Source organism: Balaenoptera acutorostrata, chromosome 1, assembly GCF_949987535.1.
Source record: "Balaenoptera acutorostrata chromosome 1, mBalAcu1.1, whole genome shotgun sequence".
NCBI classification, from domain to species: Eukaryota; Metazoa; Chordata; class Mammalia; order Artiodactyla; family Balaenopteridae; genus Balaenoptera; species Balaenoptera acutorostrata.
The window spans coordinates 193,793,368-193,808,015 of NC_080064.1; the positions used below are offsets into that span (position 1 = coordinate 193,793,368).

The window sequence follows — 14,648 nt, forward strand, 5'->3', positions numbered from 1 at the left end:
CTTCTCATAATAGGTAATTAACGCATGTACGGTCCTACATAAGGAAGCCCAGTGAGCTGGTATGAGCTAGAGACGTAGAGGTCTGAGGACAGAGACATTCAGGGTACAGACAGAGGCAAGCGTAATGATAAAGGGCCCAGGAGGAACTGCCTAGAGAAAGGGAAGAAGTTGGAATGTTGTATCACGGATAAAAAGAACAAGAGTATTCTAAGAAGTACTACTAGTCAATATGCCAGTAAGTGAGCAGAGAGACGACTCTTTTCCTATTCACTACAGCTGTAAAAACAAAGGCTACCCTCGCAGGAGAAACCACATGCCCACTCTTTTTAAAAACAATTTGCAACAGCCAGGACATGGAAGCAACCTAAGTGTCCATCATCGGATGAAGGGATAAAGAAGATGTGGCACATATATACAATGGAATATTACTCAGCCATAAAAAGAAACGAAATTGAGTTATTTGTAGTGAGGTGGATGGACCTAGAGTCTGTCATACAGAGTGAAGTAAGTCAGAAAGAGAAAAATAAATACCGTATGCTAACACATATATATGGAATCTAAAAAAAAAAAAAATGGTTCTGATGAACCTAGGGGCAAGACAGGAATAAAGACGCAGACGTACAGAATGGACTTGAGGACAAGGGGAGGGGGAAGGGTAAGCTGGGACAAAGTGAGAGAGTGGCATGGACATATATACACTACCAAATGTAAAATAGATAGCTAGTGGGAAGCAGCCGCATAGCACAGGGAGATCAGCTTGGTGCTTTGTGACCACCTAGAGGGGTGGGATAGGGAGGGTAGGAGGGAGACGCAAGAGGGAGGAGATATGGGGATATATGTATATGTATAACTGATTCACTTTGTTATAAAGCAGAAGCTAACACACCATTGTAAAGCAATTATACTTCAATAAAGATGTTAAGAAAAAAGAAAAGAAAAATTACAAACCAAAAAAAAAAAAAAAAAGAAAGTGTTCTCTTCCAGTATGCAGAATGAGAACATTGTTGGATGGGAAAGTTTGAGAAAGACACATTTATATTATCTTATGAGGAACACTAAAAGAGGTTTTGCCAAGTTGAATTTCCCTATCATTTTCCACTCTGATAAAGTTAGAATATGGACAAGCAGAATTATTTTGTGGAAAAAATGTATCTACTGTAATATATTTGAGCTCCAGATGTCCAACAGTAACCTAGGCTGCCAGCGAACAGAGAGTCTGTATTCATGGACATCCCACAGGTCTGTGGTTCTGCATGAGACTCTGGGATCTCCACACTAAGTTCAGCCACAGTCCTTGGCCATGGAGAGTGTATAGTAAAATGAGCAGAAACAACTTTAGTTCCCGTGGCCTTAATAACAAACAATACCCAAGAAAATAATTTCCTCTGCTCGGTTAGTATAATAGGAAACAAAAGGAAGAGACCTAAAAATAACAGCTTAAATCTCTGTAAAGCTGCAAGCTAAAGAAGGTGCTGTCAGAGCCATGAGTTTAAGAAGTGGTTTCTGGGATTCCTTCCAAATCCATTATCTAAAGAGGAATTTATCCAAATGGAACTTCCTATCATCTGTCTAAGCCATGTTTATTCCATGGTATCATGGAATGTTACAGCCGAAAGGTATCTCAGACTTAGTGACCTTTTAGTCTAATTCATGTTACAGATGCAGTAACTGAGGTCTAAAGAGTATAAGAAGTCAGCTGTGAGTGAAAACAAAGCCTATTACCGGCAAATCCAGAAATAGTAAAAAAATATATATATATATGTTTTTATACAACACTTAAGGAATTTAAATAATAATAACTTAAGTAATTAATAGCCTAATTAATAATGACAAAGCCAACTACCAGAACATTTCCTCCCTACAGAAAAGATCATAATCCTTTCAGCTTATCCTTTCCTTGTCTTTCTTTATAGTTTTATCACGTTTCCCTAAATAATACATTATTTAGTTTTCCTCGCTGTTGAACATTGTTACATAAAAGGACTCATCATATCAATTCTTCAGTGATTTGTTCCTTTAATTCATTCACATTTAGTTTTACTGAAGCTCCTTCATCTCCCTGTTGTGTAGCTGTTCTATTGTATGAATGTAACAATTTACTCATCTTAATACTGATGACTGTCTAAGATTACCAGCAGTACTTTGCTGTTATGAGTAATTTTAGTAGATGATTTTTGGTGCACAATTTAGAGTGAAATTGCTGGGTCAAAAGAAACTGAAGTTTAAGTCATAGCGCCAAAGTGTTTTGTCAATAAGTTGTGCAAATTTTCACTCCCCTCAACAGCTGAAACTTGGTCCCATGCTCCATGTCTTTGCCAAAATTTGAGATTTTCAGGTTTTTAAAACTGGGCCAGTCTGGTGAGTGTGAGGTGGTATTTCATTATGGTTTTTATTTGCTGTTCTCTGATTACAGATGAGGTTGAGCATCTTGTATATCTTTATTAGCCATTCAGGTTTCTTCATTCGCATGTGCTTATCCAAATCTTTTGCACAATTATATATGTTTTTTACTGACATGCAGGAGTTTGTTTTTTTATATTCTAGTTTCTAAACTCTTGGGTAGTTCAAAAGTATTGCAAATATGGAGTCTTTTGATGGCCAAAAGTTCTTAATTTCAATGAAGTCAAATTTATTAGGCTATTTCTTTATGTCCTAAGTAACTTGTCTTTATACTCAAAGTAATAATGTCAGTTTGGTGTCTTACTTTCTAAATCTTTATGGGTTTTTTGGCTAAATTATATATGTGAGGGGTTCCAATGGTAATAGATAGAACCTTTCTCAAAGGGAAACATTAGTGTTTTAAGTATGATGTTTATTGCAAATATCTTTAATCATGCCTTTTTGATTTTATCATGACTCTCATGAATATTACGAAAAATCTGTGCACCTGTTGAGATGATCTAATGATTTTACTCCTATAATCAGTTAACGTAGTGAATTACATTCATAGATTTCCTAATGTGTAACTACCATTTAATTTCTGGAAAAAAGTCAACCTGCCCATGAAGCAGTATCCTTTTTACACCTTGTTAGAATTGGCTGAAAATACTTTGTTTAAATTTTTGCATCTGTGGGCATGAGTGAGCCTGGCTTATAATGTTTTCTTCTCATGCTGTCTTAGGTTTTAGAATCAAGGTTATCCTGGCCTTACAAAAGAGACTGAAGAGTATCTCCCTTTTGCCATAGTCAAAACAGGAATTTTTTGGAATTTGAAGTGGAACCATTTGATTCTGGAATGTGTGGGAGAACCGGCCTGTCTTACACAGTAAATATTGGTTAAATTTAATTAACATATTTACCATTTATTTTGCTCTTCCTTCCTTCTTGCATTTCAGACATTCCATCTTGGATCTGAGAAAACTTTCTCTCTGAATTACTTTCTTAAAGTACTTCCTTAAGAATTTCTTTCTCCTGTTGGTAGGGTAGTCAGGGTTCAACCAGAGAAGCAGAACCAGGAAAAGATTTAAGAGACAGACAGACAGATACATATATACATATGAGATTTATTATAAGAAACTGGCTTACATGATTATGAGGGCTGGCTAAGCAGGTCAGAAATTCATAGGATAGGCAGTCAGGAAGGACAGTCCATGGGCAGGTGGGACCACAGTCAGGGGCCGACGCTGCCACCCACAGGTGTAACTTCTCTCTTTCAGGAAAATCTCAGTCCTGTTTTACAAGCCTTCCAACTGCTTCCGACAGGCCCACCCAGCTTATGTAGGATTATCTTCCTTATTTAAAGCCAAATGATTAGGGGTTTAAATTACACATGTAAAAATACCTTCACAGCAATACTTAGATTAGCATTTGATTAAATAACTGGGGGCCGCAGCCTCACCAAGCGGACACATCATTAAAGCCAACACAGAGGGCAAACTCAGCTTTAGCAGGGAAATGTCTTCATGGCACTCTTGCAATTAAAAGGTATTTCAGTTGGTGTAGGATTCTAGGTATTTTTTCTCAACACACTGAAGATATGGCAGTATCTTCTGGATTCCACTGCTGCTGATGTGAAGTCGTCTGTCAGTATTTGCTCTCTGAAAGTAATCTGTTATTTCTCTTTTAAAAAAATTTCCTCTTTATTGAATGTTTTAGAGCTGAATCTGCTGTGTGGGTGTAGATTTTGTCTTATTTCCTCAGTTTGGAGATGCGGGACTTCCTGAATTTATAAAGTGTGCACGTAACTGGCTCTGGCCCTGTCCTTCCAACCAGCATCTCTCCTCCACTTCCTGTCTGCTCCTTTCAGAACTGACTGTGTGGATTTCAGACATTTCCACTCCACCCTTTATGTTTATTAACCTCTTACATTTTCTACTTCTTCATGGCTCTGTACTATATTCTGGATAATTTCTTTTTCACATCTTCCAGTTTAGCAAATCTCTCTTTAGTTAGATCTGACTGGCTATTAACACATCAATTTCCTTTCATTTAAATTACATACTTCCTTACCAGTAGTTTATTTGCTATATTCTTAAAATTGTCTTTACATTCTTTTAAGTTTTCATGCCTTCAACATTTTTAAAGCTTGTCTTTTATTTCTTTGAACATCTTAAGCACAGCTATTTTATATTCTACTTCTGTTACATCCAGTATTTGAAGTCTCTGCAAGTCAGTTTCTGTCTGCTGTTTCTGGTTCACGATTTGTTTCCCCGTGTGTCTAATGACGTTTAGGAGTGAAATTTCTCTTTGGGATCTTAGCTGGGAGAATTCCTTGATGCCTGGATGAAGGTGGATTCCTCAAGGAGGATGCGTATTTGCTTCTGCCTGAGGGCACTAACAGTCAGGATAACTTTACACTTGACTTGAGTTTGCTCAGACCAAATCAGGAATTATTAATTCAGGCTTCAGAGTCCTGTGCATGCTGGTGAGTGGCAACTTCTCAGCAGCGCTCTTTCCTCCCCTCCACTCATGCCAGAGCTTCAGATGTACAATCCCCAGGAAGTGGCTGAAGGGAAGGAGCACCTTTATTTCTTGTTTACCTTTACACTAAGTCTTCCCAGATTTATGGGAGTTGAATCTCCTATCACACTTCTCATCTTGGAGAGTAAGCACTGGGCTTTGTCTCCGGTGACCCTCACAAGATGTTTTTTCAAATTCTGCATTTTAAATTGTTTCAGTACATAAGTGAGCACCGAATCCTTCCCTGCCATATTATCAGAAATCACAGTTCACTTTAATGCTTACCTTAAAATTATATGCTTCTCTCCTGGGTTCATGTTCTCTCAATTTTGATGCATAAGAATTGTCGAATAAAGAGAGGACCTGGGTAGTTCTTGACCCATAATGGATCACAAACTCATGGTCAGGAATATTAATCATTTGTACCTAATAAATATTTTTATATTCTTTCAGAAAGATCAGTAGTGTCTTTGAGAATTCATCTATGTTGATAATTTTTATCAATCGATTCCTATTTTTTTTCCCTTTTCCCCCCAAGCTTTAGTGAAGCGTAACTGGTATACAAAAAACTGCACATAATTAATGCAGACAATTTGCTGAGTTTGGGCAGATGTTTATACTCCTGTTACCATCACCACAAACCAGGTAATAAACATGTCCATCACCTCCAAAAGTTTCCTTGTGTCCATTTATGTTCCTGTTTGTTTGTGTGTGGTAAGGACATTAGCAGGAGATCCACACTCCTAACACATTCCAAAGCACACAACACGGTACTGTCGGCACCTCGGATGCTGACTCACCTTTACAACTTTGTAACGCTGTCAACAGAATCTCAAGTCCTTTCAGGGATACCTTCAACTATCTCTTTCTTAAGGTTCATAAAACAGTATCAAGTTCAAGAACACAGTCAATTGGTGTATGTAAAATTATCCAAGTTGTCCTATAATCGGTTCTACTTTGACCATTTTCATATTTTACATTTAGCCTTTTTGACCAAGTTATACTTTTAAAAAATCCTGCATAGATACGTATTTTGTTAATGTAACTGCTCTAAGGATGAGGCAGACCCTAAAATTTATGAGCTTCCACAAAGTTTCATGCACTGTTGAGCTGAGAGTGCACAGGTGTTAATTCACATAAACTGTATCACAACCTGTGGGGCAGGGTACGATCGATACTTGCTATTTTATAGAAAAAGAAACAGATACTTATGAACAAAAAGCTATTGAGTGACAAAGCCAAGGTTTAACCCAACTCTACCTGACTCCTAAAATACATATGCTTTTTGTAGTTATGTAAAAAAAAAAAGGACCATGTATGAACTTTATCAGACGATAAGACTCTAGTTACATAATCTCAAAAAGGGAAGTAACACGTCATTCTACCCAAGCATTCAGTCCTTGACCCCCATATAATCTGAGCTTCACAACTCAGCTTTGACAATGGGAGGTACAACTATCTCCTCTTGACAGACAAAAACACAGCAAGGGCACTGGTATTTAACTCAACAAGCATGCCCTGGACGACTAGCCTGGGACTGCACTGTGCTATACACGTCAGCATTTACAGACCATCACTCGATCCTGTTCCAGCCCTGGGAAGTAATGCAGTCTATACCGGAGCCCTCTAGGGACAGAGAGTTCCAAAGGGAACCCACTCCATCCTTGGAAATTCACAAGGCATCTTTAATCTGGAAACCCACCAAACCTGGTTCTTTCTGTTCCTGAAAGCTGTGTACTGGACAAATCTAACCCTTTCTTTAAGGTAAACTTTCACATATTGGAAGAAAGGTATATCCCCACAGAGCATTCTTCTAACTCAGATCATTATTTAGAACTTCCTCAGAATACAGATAAATAGTATTGGATTTTTTCACCATGCTGGTTTCTTTACTTATCTAATTTGAAGCTTATTTTGAGTTATTTGGTCTCTTTCCTCTTAACAGACAAAGGAATTTCTATTAACTTGTTCGCTTCTCAAGGGCATCACTGAGTTTTTATTCATGTCTGCATCCTGGCCCCGAGCACAGTTTATGACACACTGTAGGTCTTCATTAAATGTTGAATTCACATAGCTAACTTTACACTTAAAATTGTCATGTGGAATAAGAAAAGTAAGTGTTAAGAACTTAATTTAAATTACGTAAACAGAAACTATGGCAAGCCTAAATTAAGAAACTTGCCACGATCACACAGTGGGATGAAAGAGACACTGCATCTAAACTTTCTGAAATATGATGTCAAGCTGCTGATTTTTGACATGACAGTTTTATTTTCTGAGCCAGAAATCAAGACACACAGAAGGACTATAAATTTTTTCTGAAATTTTAATTTGTGATTATGGAAAGTTTTACAAAGCTTGAAAAGTTACATATTTATAAATCGTTTTTATAAACTGGATTGCATTGGGATGGTCCTATTAAAAAACTCAGTTTGTTTACCATACCCATCTAGCACACTACGATAAGCCCTTCTAAGATGCCTTACATAACCAGTCTTACTGCTTTTTCTGCTGCGCATGGATACTCCTCTGTGAGACCATCAGCTGAGCAACTTTCAGTGAGGAAGTTTTTAATAGCAAAGTTCAGACATAATTTTACAGTGACAAAAAAGTGTTATAAATTTCTGTTACATTTCTGTAACCTTGTTACATTATAAATTTGTTACATTTCTGTAACCTTGTTACAGAACAAAATGTGGAGGTCCACTCTTACCTGCTTAAAAAGCTGGAGGTTAACTGCGGTTTCTAAGAACTGTTTCATCAGACTTGAGCGGTGCTTTATGAAACTCTCCTCACAGAACGTGATGGGCTCACCCTGGGTAGAAAGAAAGAATTTCGGGGACGTCAACAGAAAGTCAGCACAAACCAGTCTATCTGAAGAGGCACCTGGGGGGTCACACAGGAGTGTAAGACACAGAACTTCAAGGTGTTCAGAGTGTAGAGGGAGTGAGACCCTTACACATAATGGCTGGGGGTCAGGCTGGTAGAAATATTCCTTGGGCCGATAAGCCTCTGCTATAGCTTCCTAATCAAGGATCCCTTGGGCTCTTAAAAATGGTCACTTTCACTCCCTCAAAGTAAGACTAAATCCCCTAAAAACAAAGATTTAATATCATTAGATTGATTGTGAGTATTAAAAATTGCACACAATCTGAACAAGTCCAACAATTATATTTCATTCCGATTAGAAAACATTCTTACCATAAAAATTGCTGCATGCTTTTTGCCGTTTATAGTATGATCATTCATTTCTTTTTGAATTAATTAAAAGGTCTTTCAATCACATTCTATTCATGATTGCAAATACAATTCTGACTGGATACTTTCTAGGATAAGCCTCACATGGCATTTGCCTGAACTTATCCCATTTGCTAAGTAATCACAACTCGGCAAGTGTCTTCTGGCAGCTTGGGCTGTTCGCCACTCCTCCTCCATCGCAAGGACTTTAATTCCAAACACAGATTCCACAGACTCCCACACGTGACCTCAGGAATCATCTCTCACTGGCGGACCCCCGCCACCTGCTGCTTCCCTCCACAGCCTGAATGGTCGGTCCTCTTGCCCATTCAACACAGATGAGGACAAGTGACTTAACGGTCAAAATGAAAACAGAGATTAGCGACAACGATTCAGTCCTTATAGTAAATCTTGTAGCAATCTTTACACTGCAGTAAAAAGGAAAAAACTGAGCTTGTCCACCTTCTAACAGAACTTTGAAAAAATATTAATTATAATTTAATTTTAAGAAAGAATTATGTCTTGATTACAGGTATCTGTAAGTAAAACTCTGAAAACTGGTTCCTGAATGAATAAAATAATGGGACTAACAATCTGTATAACTCAGCTGTTACCACTGTCTGCCGGAAGTTAATGCACTGCTCCACACAGCAGCCGTTAAGCACATTTAATGCCATTTAAATTTATTAAAGTTAAAACTAAAACTTTAGTTCCTCAGTCACACCAGCCACATTTGCAATGCTCAGCAGCCGCAAGTGGCTACTGCATCAGCCGGCACAGATACAGAACACTTCCTTTATCACAACGTTTTCTTTGACAGCACTGCTACAAAGGGAAGAAAATAAAATTCAAACTAAGAACTGGAGAAGACAATTCGATAATCTATTAATTGATGCCACCTAGATCAGCCATCAGCTGATGATCTATAATAAAACTAACATTATACATTTTCATATAGATTGTTGCCATTCTTAAGCGCTAGAGAATGATTTTTGAAAACATATTTTAAGAATTGAATTTACATAAATATATTTTAGATAATCAGAAATACACCATATTTGCCACTATCATAGAACTTACAATCTAATGGGGGAAAAACAACAAACAAGCAATCCTGTTAAAGGTAAAGATCTGTTGTTTTTGAATCCTTCATATCAGCAATATATCTAGTTACACTGGGAGCCCAATAAATGTTTTATAAGTGAATAAATGAAATAGCAAGTAAGCTAAAGCCTTGCTCCATATGACATATTATCTTTTCAAAAGCAAATATAAATTTTAAAAATAAACAAAATCATTGCCTCTAATGGCAGTTCCAACTATATCACTGCTATAACAAAGAAATCAGGACTATTGATAATTTTAATTTTTTTTTTTTTTTAAAGAGTATCTTAATGTTAAATTTATTTATTTATTTTATTTTTGGCTGTGTTGGGTCTTCGTTTCTGTGCGAGGGCTTTCTCTAGTTGCGGCAAGTGGGGGCCACTCTTCATCGCGGTGCGCGGGCCTCTCACTATTGTGGCCTCTCTTGTTGCGGAGCACAGGCTCCAGACGCGCAAGCTCAGTAGTTGTGGCTCACGGGCCTAGCTGCTCCGTGGCATGTGGGATCTTCCCAGACCAGGGCTCGAACCCGTGTCCCCTGCATTGGCAGGCAGATTCTCAACCACTGCGCCACCAGGGAAGCCCGATAATTTTAATTTTTATTTGATGGATTTTTCGTCCCCAAACATGTGAGAGAGATTTTATTACAGTCTGTAATATGTCTAAAAGTTGTCATTAACACTGCGGAATAGTCTTCAACTCAAATATAAAGTTCTATCTCCAGTTGAAAAGCTTAGACTTCTGATGTTACAAGCAAGCATTTCTTCTGATTGGAGGGAGCAGAGAGCGGGGGTGAAAGTCTCCAGGGAGAAGGGATGGGAGCAAAGTCTACCGACTCTTCCTCAAGAGTTGGGCGTAACTAGTCATCGGCCAACGTGAACTATCTGGAAGAACTCTGTCCTCACTAATCTTGTAGCAATTGCCTGCAATCTGTCAGGAGAAGGAGCAGAGAAATCTCAGATGTGCTGTCCCCCCGTCCTTGATAACAACCATCATGGTAAAAGCTTACAACCGAACCTTTAACTGATCAACAGTTTGTTCACTAAGAATCTCAATGATTACGAAGAAGACAAAGCCCTGACACATCTTAGAATTTTCTCTCAGGGGAAAGAAAAATAAGGCTTGTTTAACAATGCTGTAAAGTTTTATGTATTAATACACAAGAGTCTCAATTGCTGTCATCCTTGGGGTGTATCCTATGGAACAGATTCTTTTCAATCCAAGTCAAATTGGATGGCGTGGTAAGAAGGAACTCTGCTTAGGATCTTCTGGTTTATTTACGATCTGACTAAAAATCAGGATTAGGATTGAGTAGTTTCTCAAAAACTGTCTTGTTCCAAGTAAGGTGACTACATATCCAGTGCTGCCCACTAAATTCCCAGTTTATGCCTGCAGTATGAAAGGTTTAATCGGGGGGCATCTGTGGCTTCACAGAGGAAATCTGAGCTGGTTTTGAAAACGAATGGAAGCTTTATGAAACACAGACAGAAAAGACAGTCTTGAGAGAGGACAGACATGGACAAAACGTGGGTAGTGTGCTTGGGGTGGGTGTGAATTAGAGAAAGCACCAAAGTGGGATAATAAGAGGTTGGCTGAGGCCTAGTGGCTACTGGACACGGGTTACAGAGAGTACCAGAGGGAGAGAAAGGGTAGGTTGAGCCATCCTGGAAAAGGCCTGAGCCATATTCTAAGACGTTAGTTATCTCCTTGAAGGCCTCAAGCAGCTCAAAGAAGCGTGTGTACGTGTTTTGGAATGGAGAGCACATAGGCAAGAGGAAATAATGGAAACAGGAAGATCAGTAAATAGTACAAAATAAATCAGGCAAGAAAAGACAAACTAGGCAGCAGACAGGAAGAAACAGCAATGACTCTTATCACCTAACATTTATAGGGCACTTATGACTACACTAACAGTAATAACAGTAGCTAATGACTGCATAATACTTATTATGTGCCAGGCACTGTGGTAAGGCACTTTACACATATTAACTCATATAAACCTCAAGCTTATTATCATCATATTTTATACATGACTAAACTAGAACAAAGTTTAAGTAACTTGCTCAAGACTGCACAGCATTGTAATTGTTAGAGGCAGGATTCACTCTATGCTCTCAACCTCCAAATTATCCCATTTCTGGGTATCCAAGACTATATGAAATATTTTATTTATTCTACATCATGTAATCTGTAAAAGTACAATAAGCTGTGATAATTATTACATTTTACAGATGAGGAAGCTGAGGCTTAGAAAGTTTAAGTAGATTAACCCAGGTTGTGAGAGTTTGAAGTTCATGTGGTTAATTACGCTACTAAACATTTCATGGCAAAATCAACAGGACTTGTTTATCAACTGATACATAACAGTGGTTCTCAAAGTGTGGTCCAGGGACTCTGACCTGTTCATAGGGTCTGCAACACTAAAACTATTTTCATAATAGTGCTAAGATGTTATTTGTCCTTTCACTTTCATTTTCTCACGAGATCCGACTGAGTTTTCCAGAGGCTTCATAATTTGCAATAATGCAACAGACTGAAAGCAGAATCAAACGTGAGAATCCAGCCAGCTTCTTTTAAGCTGGGTAGTAAAGAGATTTGGAAAAATGTAAAACAGTGCCATTCTTCTGACCAAATTTTTTGTTTAGAAATAGACTTATTTTTCATGAAAATATGTTTTATGTTAAGCTTAGTAGGTTTGTGTTTTTACCTTTTCATTTTTAAAAATTATTTTTTTCTCCTTCCTTTTTTATTGGTTTGTATTGTTTTGAAATAAATTATCAATAATAACCATTTAAAATATATTCAGTTTTCATTTCTAATATGGTAAATAGTGATAGATAGACCCGACATAAACAAAAGTTCTTTGATGTCCTTGATAATTTTTAAGAGTATAAAGACATCCAGAGACAAAAAGTTTAAGAACCACAGATATACAAGAAAAAGACAAGCAGGGATCAAAGATGACTCCCAGATTTCTAGCTTGAAGATCAGAAGATGGTATTGTTTATTAAAGACTAGGAATACAGAACAAAAACCAGGTTTAAGAAGAATCTGGTAAAATCAATTGTGGCTTGTGTCTCGGCTTGGGTTCTAAGCCAAGCCTGGGACAGGGATTCTTGTTCAAGAGATTCGCTGGCGGAGAATTCTCAGGAAATAGGTACTAAGGGGAACAGGATACAGCAGGGAAAAAAGACAGGCAAGAATGTTGGTTTCATTTGGAGATCAGCTTCAGACTGAACCCATGGAAAAGCACTAATCGTGCGGCAGAACCCATCCAGCCTTGAGGCAAGGCCAGTTTCCTACTTCCTGTGTGGGTCAGTCACTGAACGTGGGCTTCTCGGTGGGAGGGGTGGAGGAGGAGGTGAGGTGTCTGGAAGGCCCTGCCCGTTTAGCTAAGGGCAATCTTCCTCTGAAAAGAACACCGGCCGATACAGCCTGCGGAGGGCCTCTAGGACAGTGAAGGCCGGCAGGGTGCTTGAAGGCCACCTGAAGGTACGTAACACAAGCTAGAAAGTCAGGCTTGGAACATGTGTTGTTTAACCTATATTCAGGAAATAGCTGCACAGAGCTAGGTATTAAAGTTAAGCGGATCACCCTACTGAGGGACAAAGATTTATGCAACTGAGAAATACTCATCTATAATCAAATTAATTTCTTAAAATTATATAGGTCATTGACAGAAAAGTAAGTAAATAAATATATAGTTCAGTGGAGACACAGAATAATCAGGGAGAAACATTAAAAGGTGGAAAAGAAAAACTCTTCACGGGAAAATTCTGACATGACGGTAAAGCAACTGACTCTTTTTGCTCATGGAGCAGTCGTGAGGCAACAGAAAGGAATCAAAACCAAAATCGCTGCACTGGGATGTCACACAAAGGAGCACGGAAGGATGTAAGAAAAATATGATGCATCGTAGAGTAGGAATGAAGTTCTTATTACAGAGACGAGAACCAGACTTTCCAGAAAGGAACCACCAGCACTGCTCACCATTACATTTAAGTATGTCAGTCAACAAACACTTTCTAAGGATGAATCAACAACACACCAGCACTCTACGATGAGGAGCCATTGACAATAGTAAAAACACCAAAGCTCATACTGATTTACCTTTTAAAACATAAAAAGCAGAGCAGAGTCATGATTCCCCACAGAACAATGTCACTCTCAGTCACTTGTACAATGACTAATGATTGGGAAGAAAAAGGGGGCCATCCCTGCAGGGTGCCGGGAAGTGCAAGTCACTCCTACCTGACAGCATTTAAATGACTCAGAACTGCCCTCCACTGGCATCAATCTGGCCCACACGGACCACGGGATTTACCTCTAGAAGTAAATTCTCCATCCTCCCAATATCCAGAGACATTTGTATCTTTCTTTTAGCACTCATTTTCTGCATTGTATTAAATGTACATCTTTGCATTCCCTGTAGCACCCAACACAGTACCTTGTGTCTTTTGTGTTCAATAAATACCCACGAGTTACTATCTGAATTACTTTTATAGGATAATTAAGGCACAGGTAAGATATGGATGAAATGGAGCTGTTTTTCCTACCCTATTACTATGTTCAGCTTCAGAGAAGTTATCGTTATTGAATTAATATAACATTTTTGTTTAGTTTGTTTTTAAGAATAGATGTGTTTAAAGTTCTAGACTATTCTCCGGAGTGGGAAACTTTGCAAGAGCAAGAAAATACTTAAAACATAGACTAGATCTTCATGCTTTAAGAATGTGTATGACTTAGCAAAAGTTCATATTGGAAAAAAAAAAAAAAGGAAAGTGTCAGGAAGAATACTACTGTACAAAAATGTGAAGTAAAATCCAAAGCATCAACATAGTACTTATTCAGTTCCTTAACACACTTGGACGTAATATGTCATGTCACTGTTTCAAAAGGAGTATAAACAAACCAAGCAAAAATGTCTGCATAATGATGGTATATTTACATTTTTAAATTCTCTGAAAGATTCGGCTACCAGTTGTCTCGTGGGAATGTTAAAATATAGTTAGGTTCTCATAGAAAACAGTAAGAAAGATTTTTCAGGCTATGTAGCGTCTGTCTTCCAAGTGTCCCAGTGCTATTATTATGGCATATCTACTCTCAGTTTAGTGACCATGAAAACAATGCTTTAATTGCTGAGAATCGTTCGTGAAAAGTCGCATGTTCACATCATAAACTTTAGTCATTATTAACAAAAATCTCCTCTTATGTACATATTATTACAGGAGTGTATCCTAAGTTATTAGATCTGTCTTGAAAAAACATAGCTGTCAATGTTCCACCGGCCTGTGATTCAGCAAGTTAAGATGGGAAAAGAAATTGATTTTTTTTTTAGGGACAGCTGCTTCTAGCACTTTGGATAAACACGAACACTTTAAAAGATCAATAGATTTATGTATTAATTTTAT

The 14,648-nt window shown here is 38.0% G+C and overlaps 1 protein-coding gene across 4 annotated transcripts in view; it reads right to left on the reverse strand.

The window, feature by feature from the left end:
- The window catches only part of DENND1B (DENN domain containing 1B), a 258,142-nt gene that overhangs the window by 69,920 nt on the left and 173,574 nt on the right, over window positions 1-14,648 (reverse strand). For all 4 annotated transcript variants that reach the window (XM_057549265.1, XM_057549273.1, XM_057549259.1 and 1 more), the window contains one exon: window positions 7,613-7,714. In XM_057549265.1, the coding sequence (XP_057405248.1) occupies window positions 7,613-7,714 (102 nt within the window). The remainder of the gene's footprint in view (window positions 1-7,612; window positions 7,715-14,648) is intronic.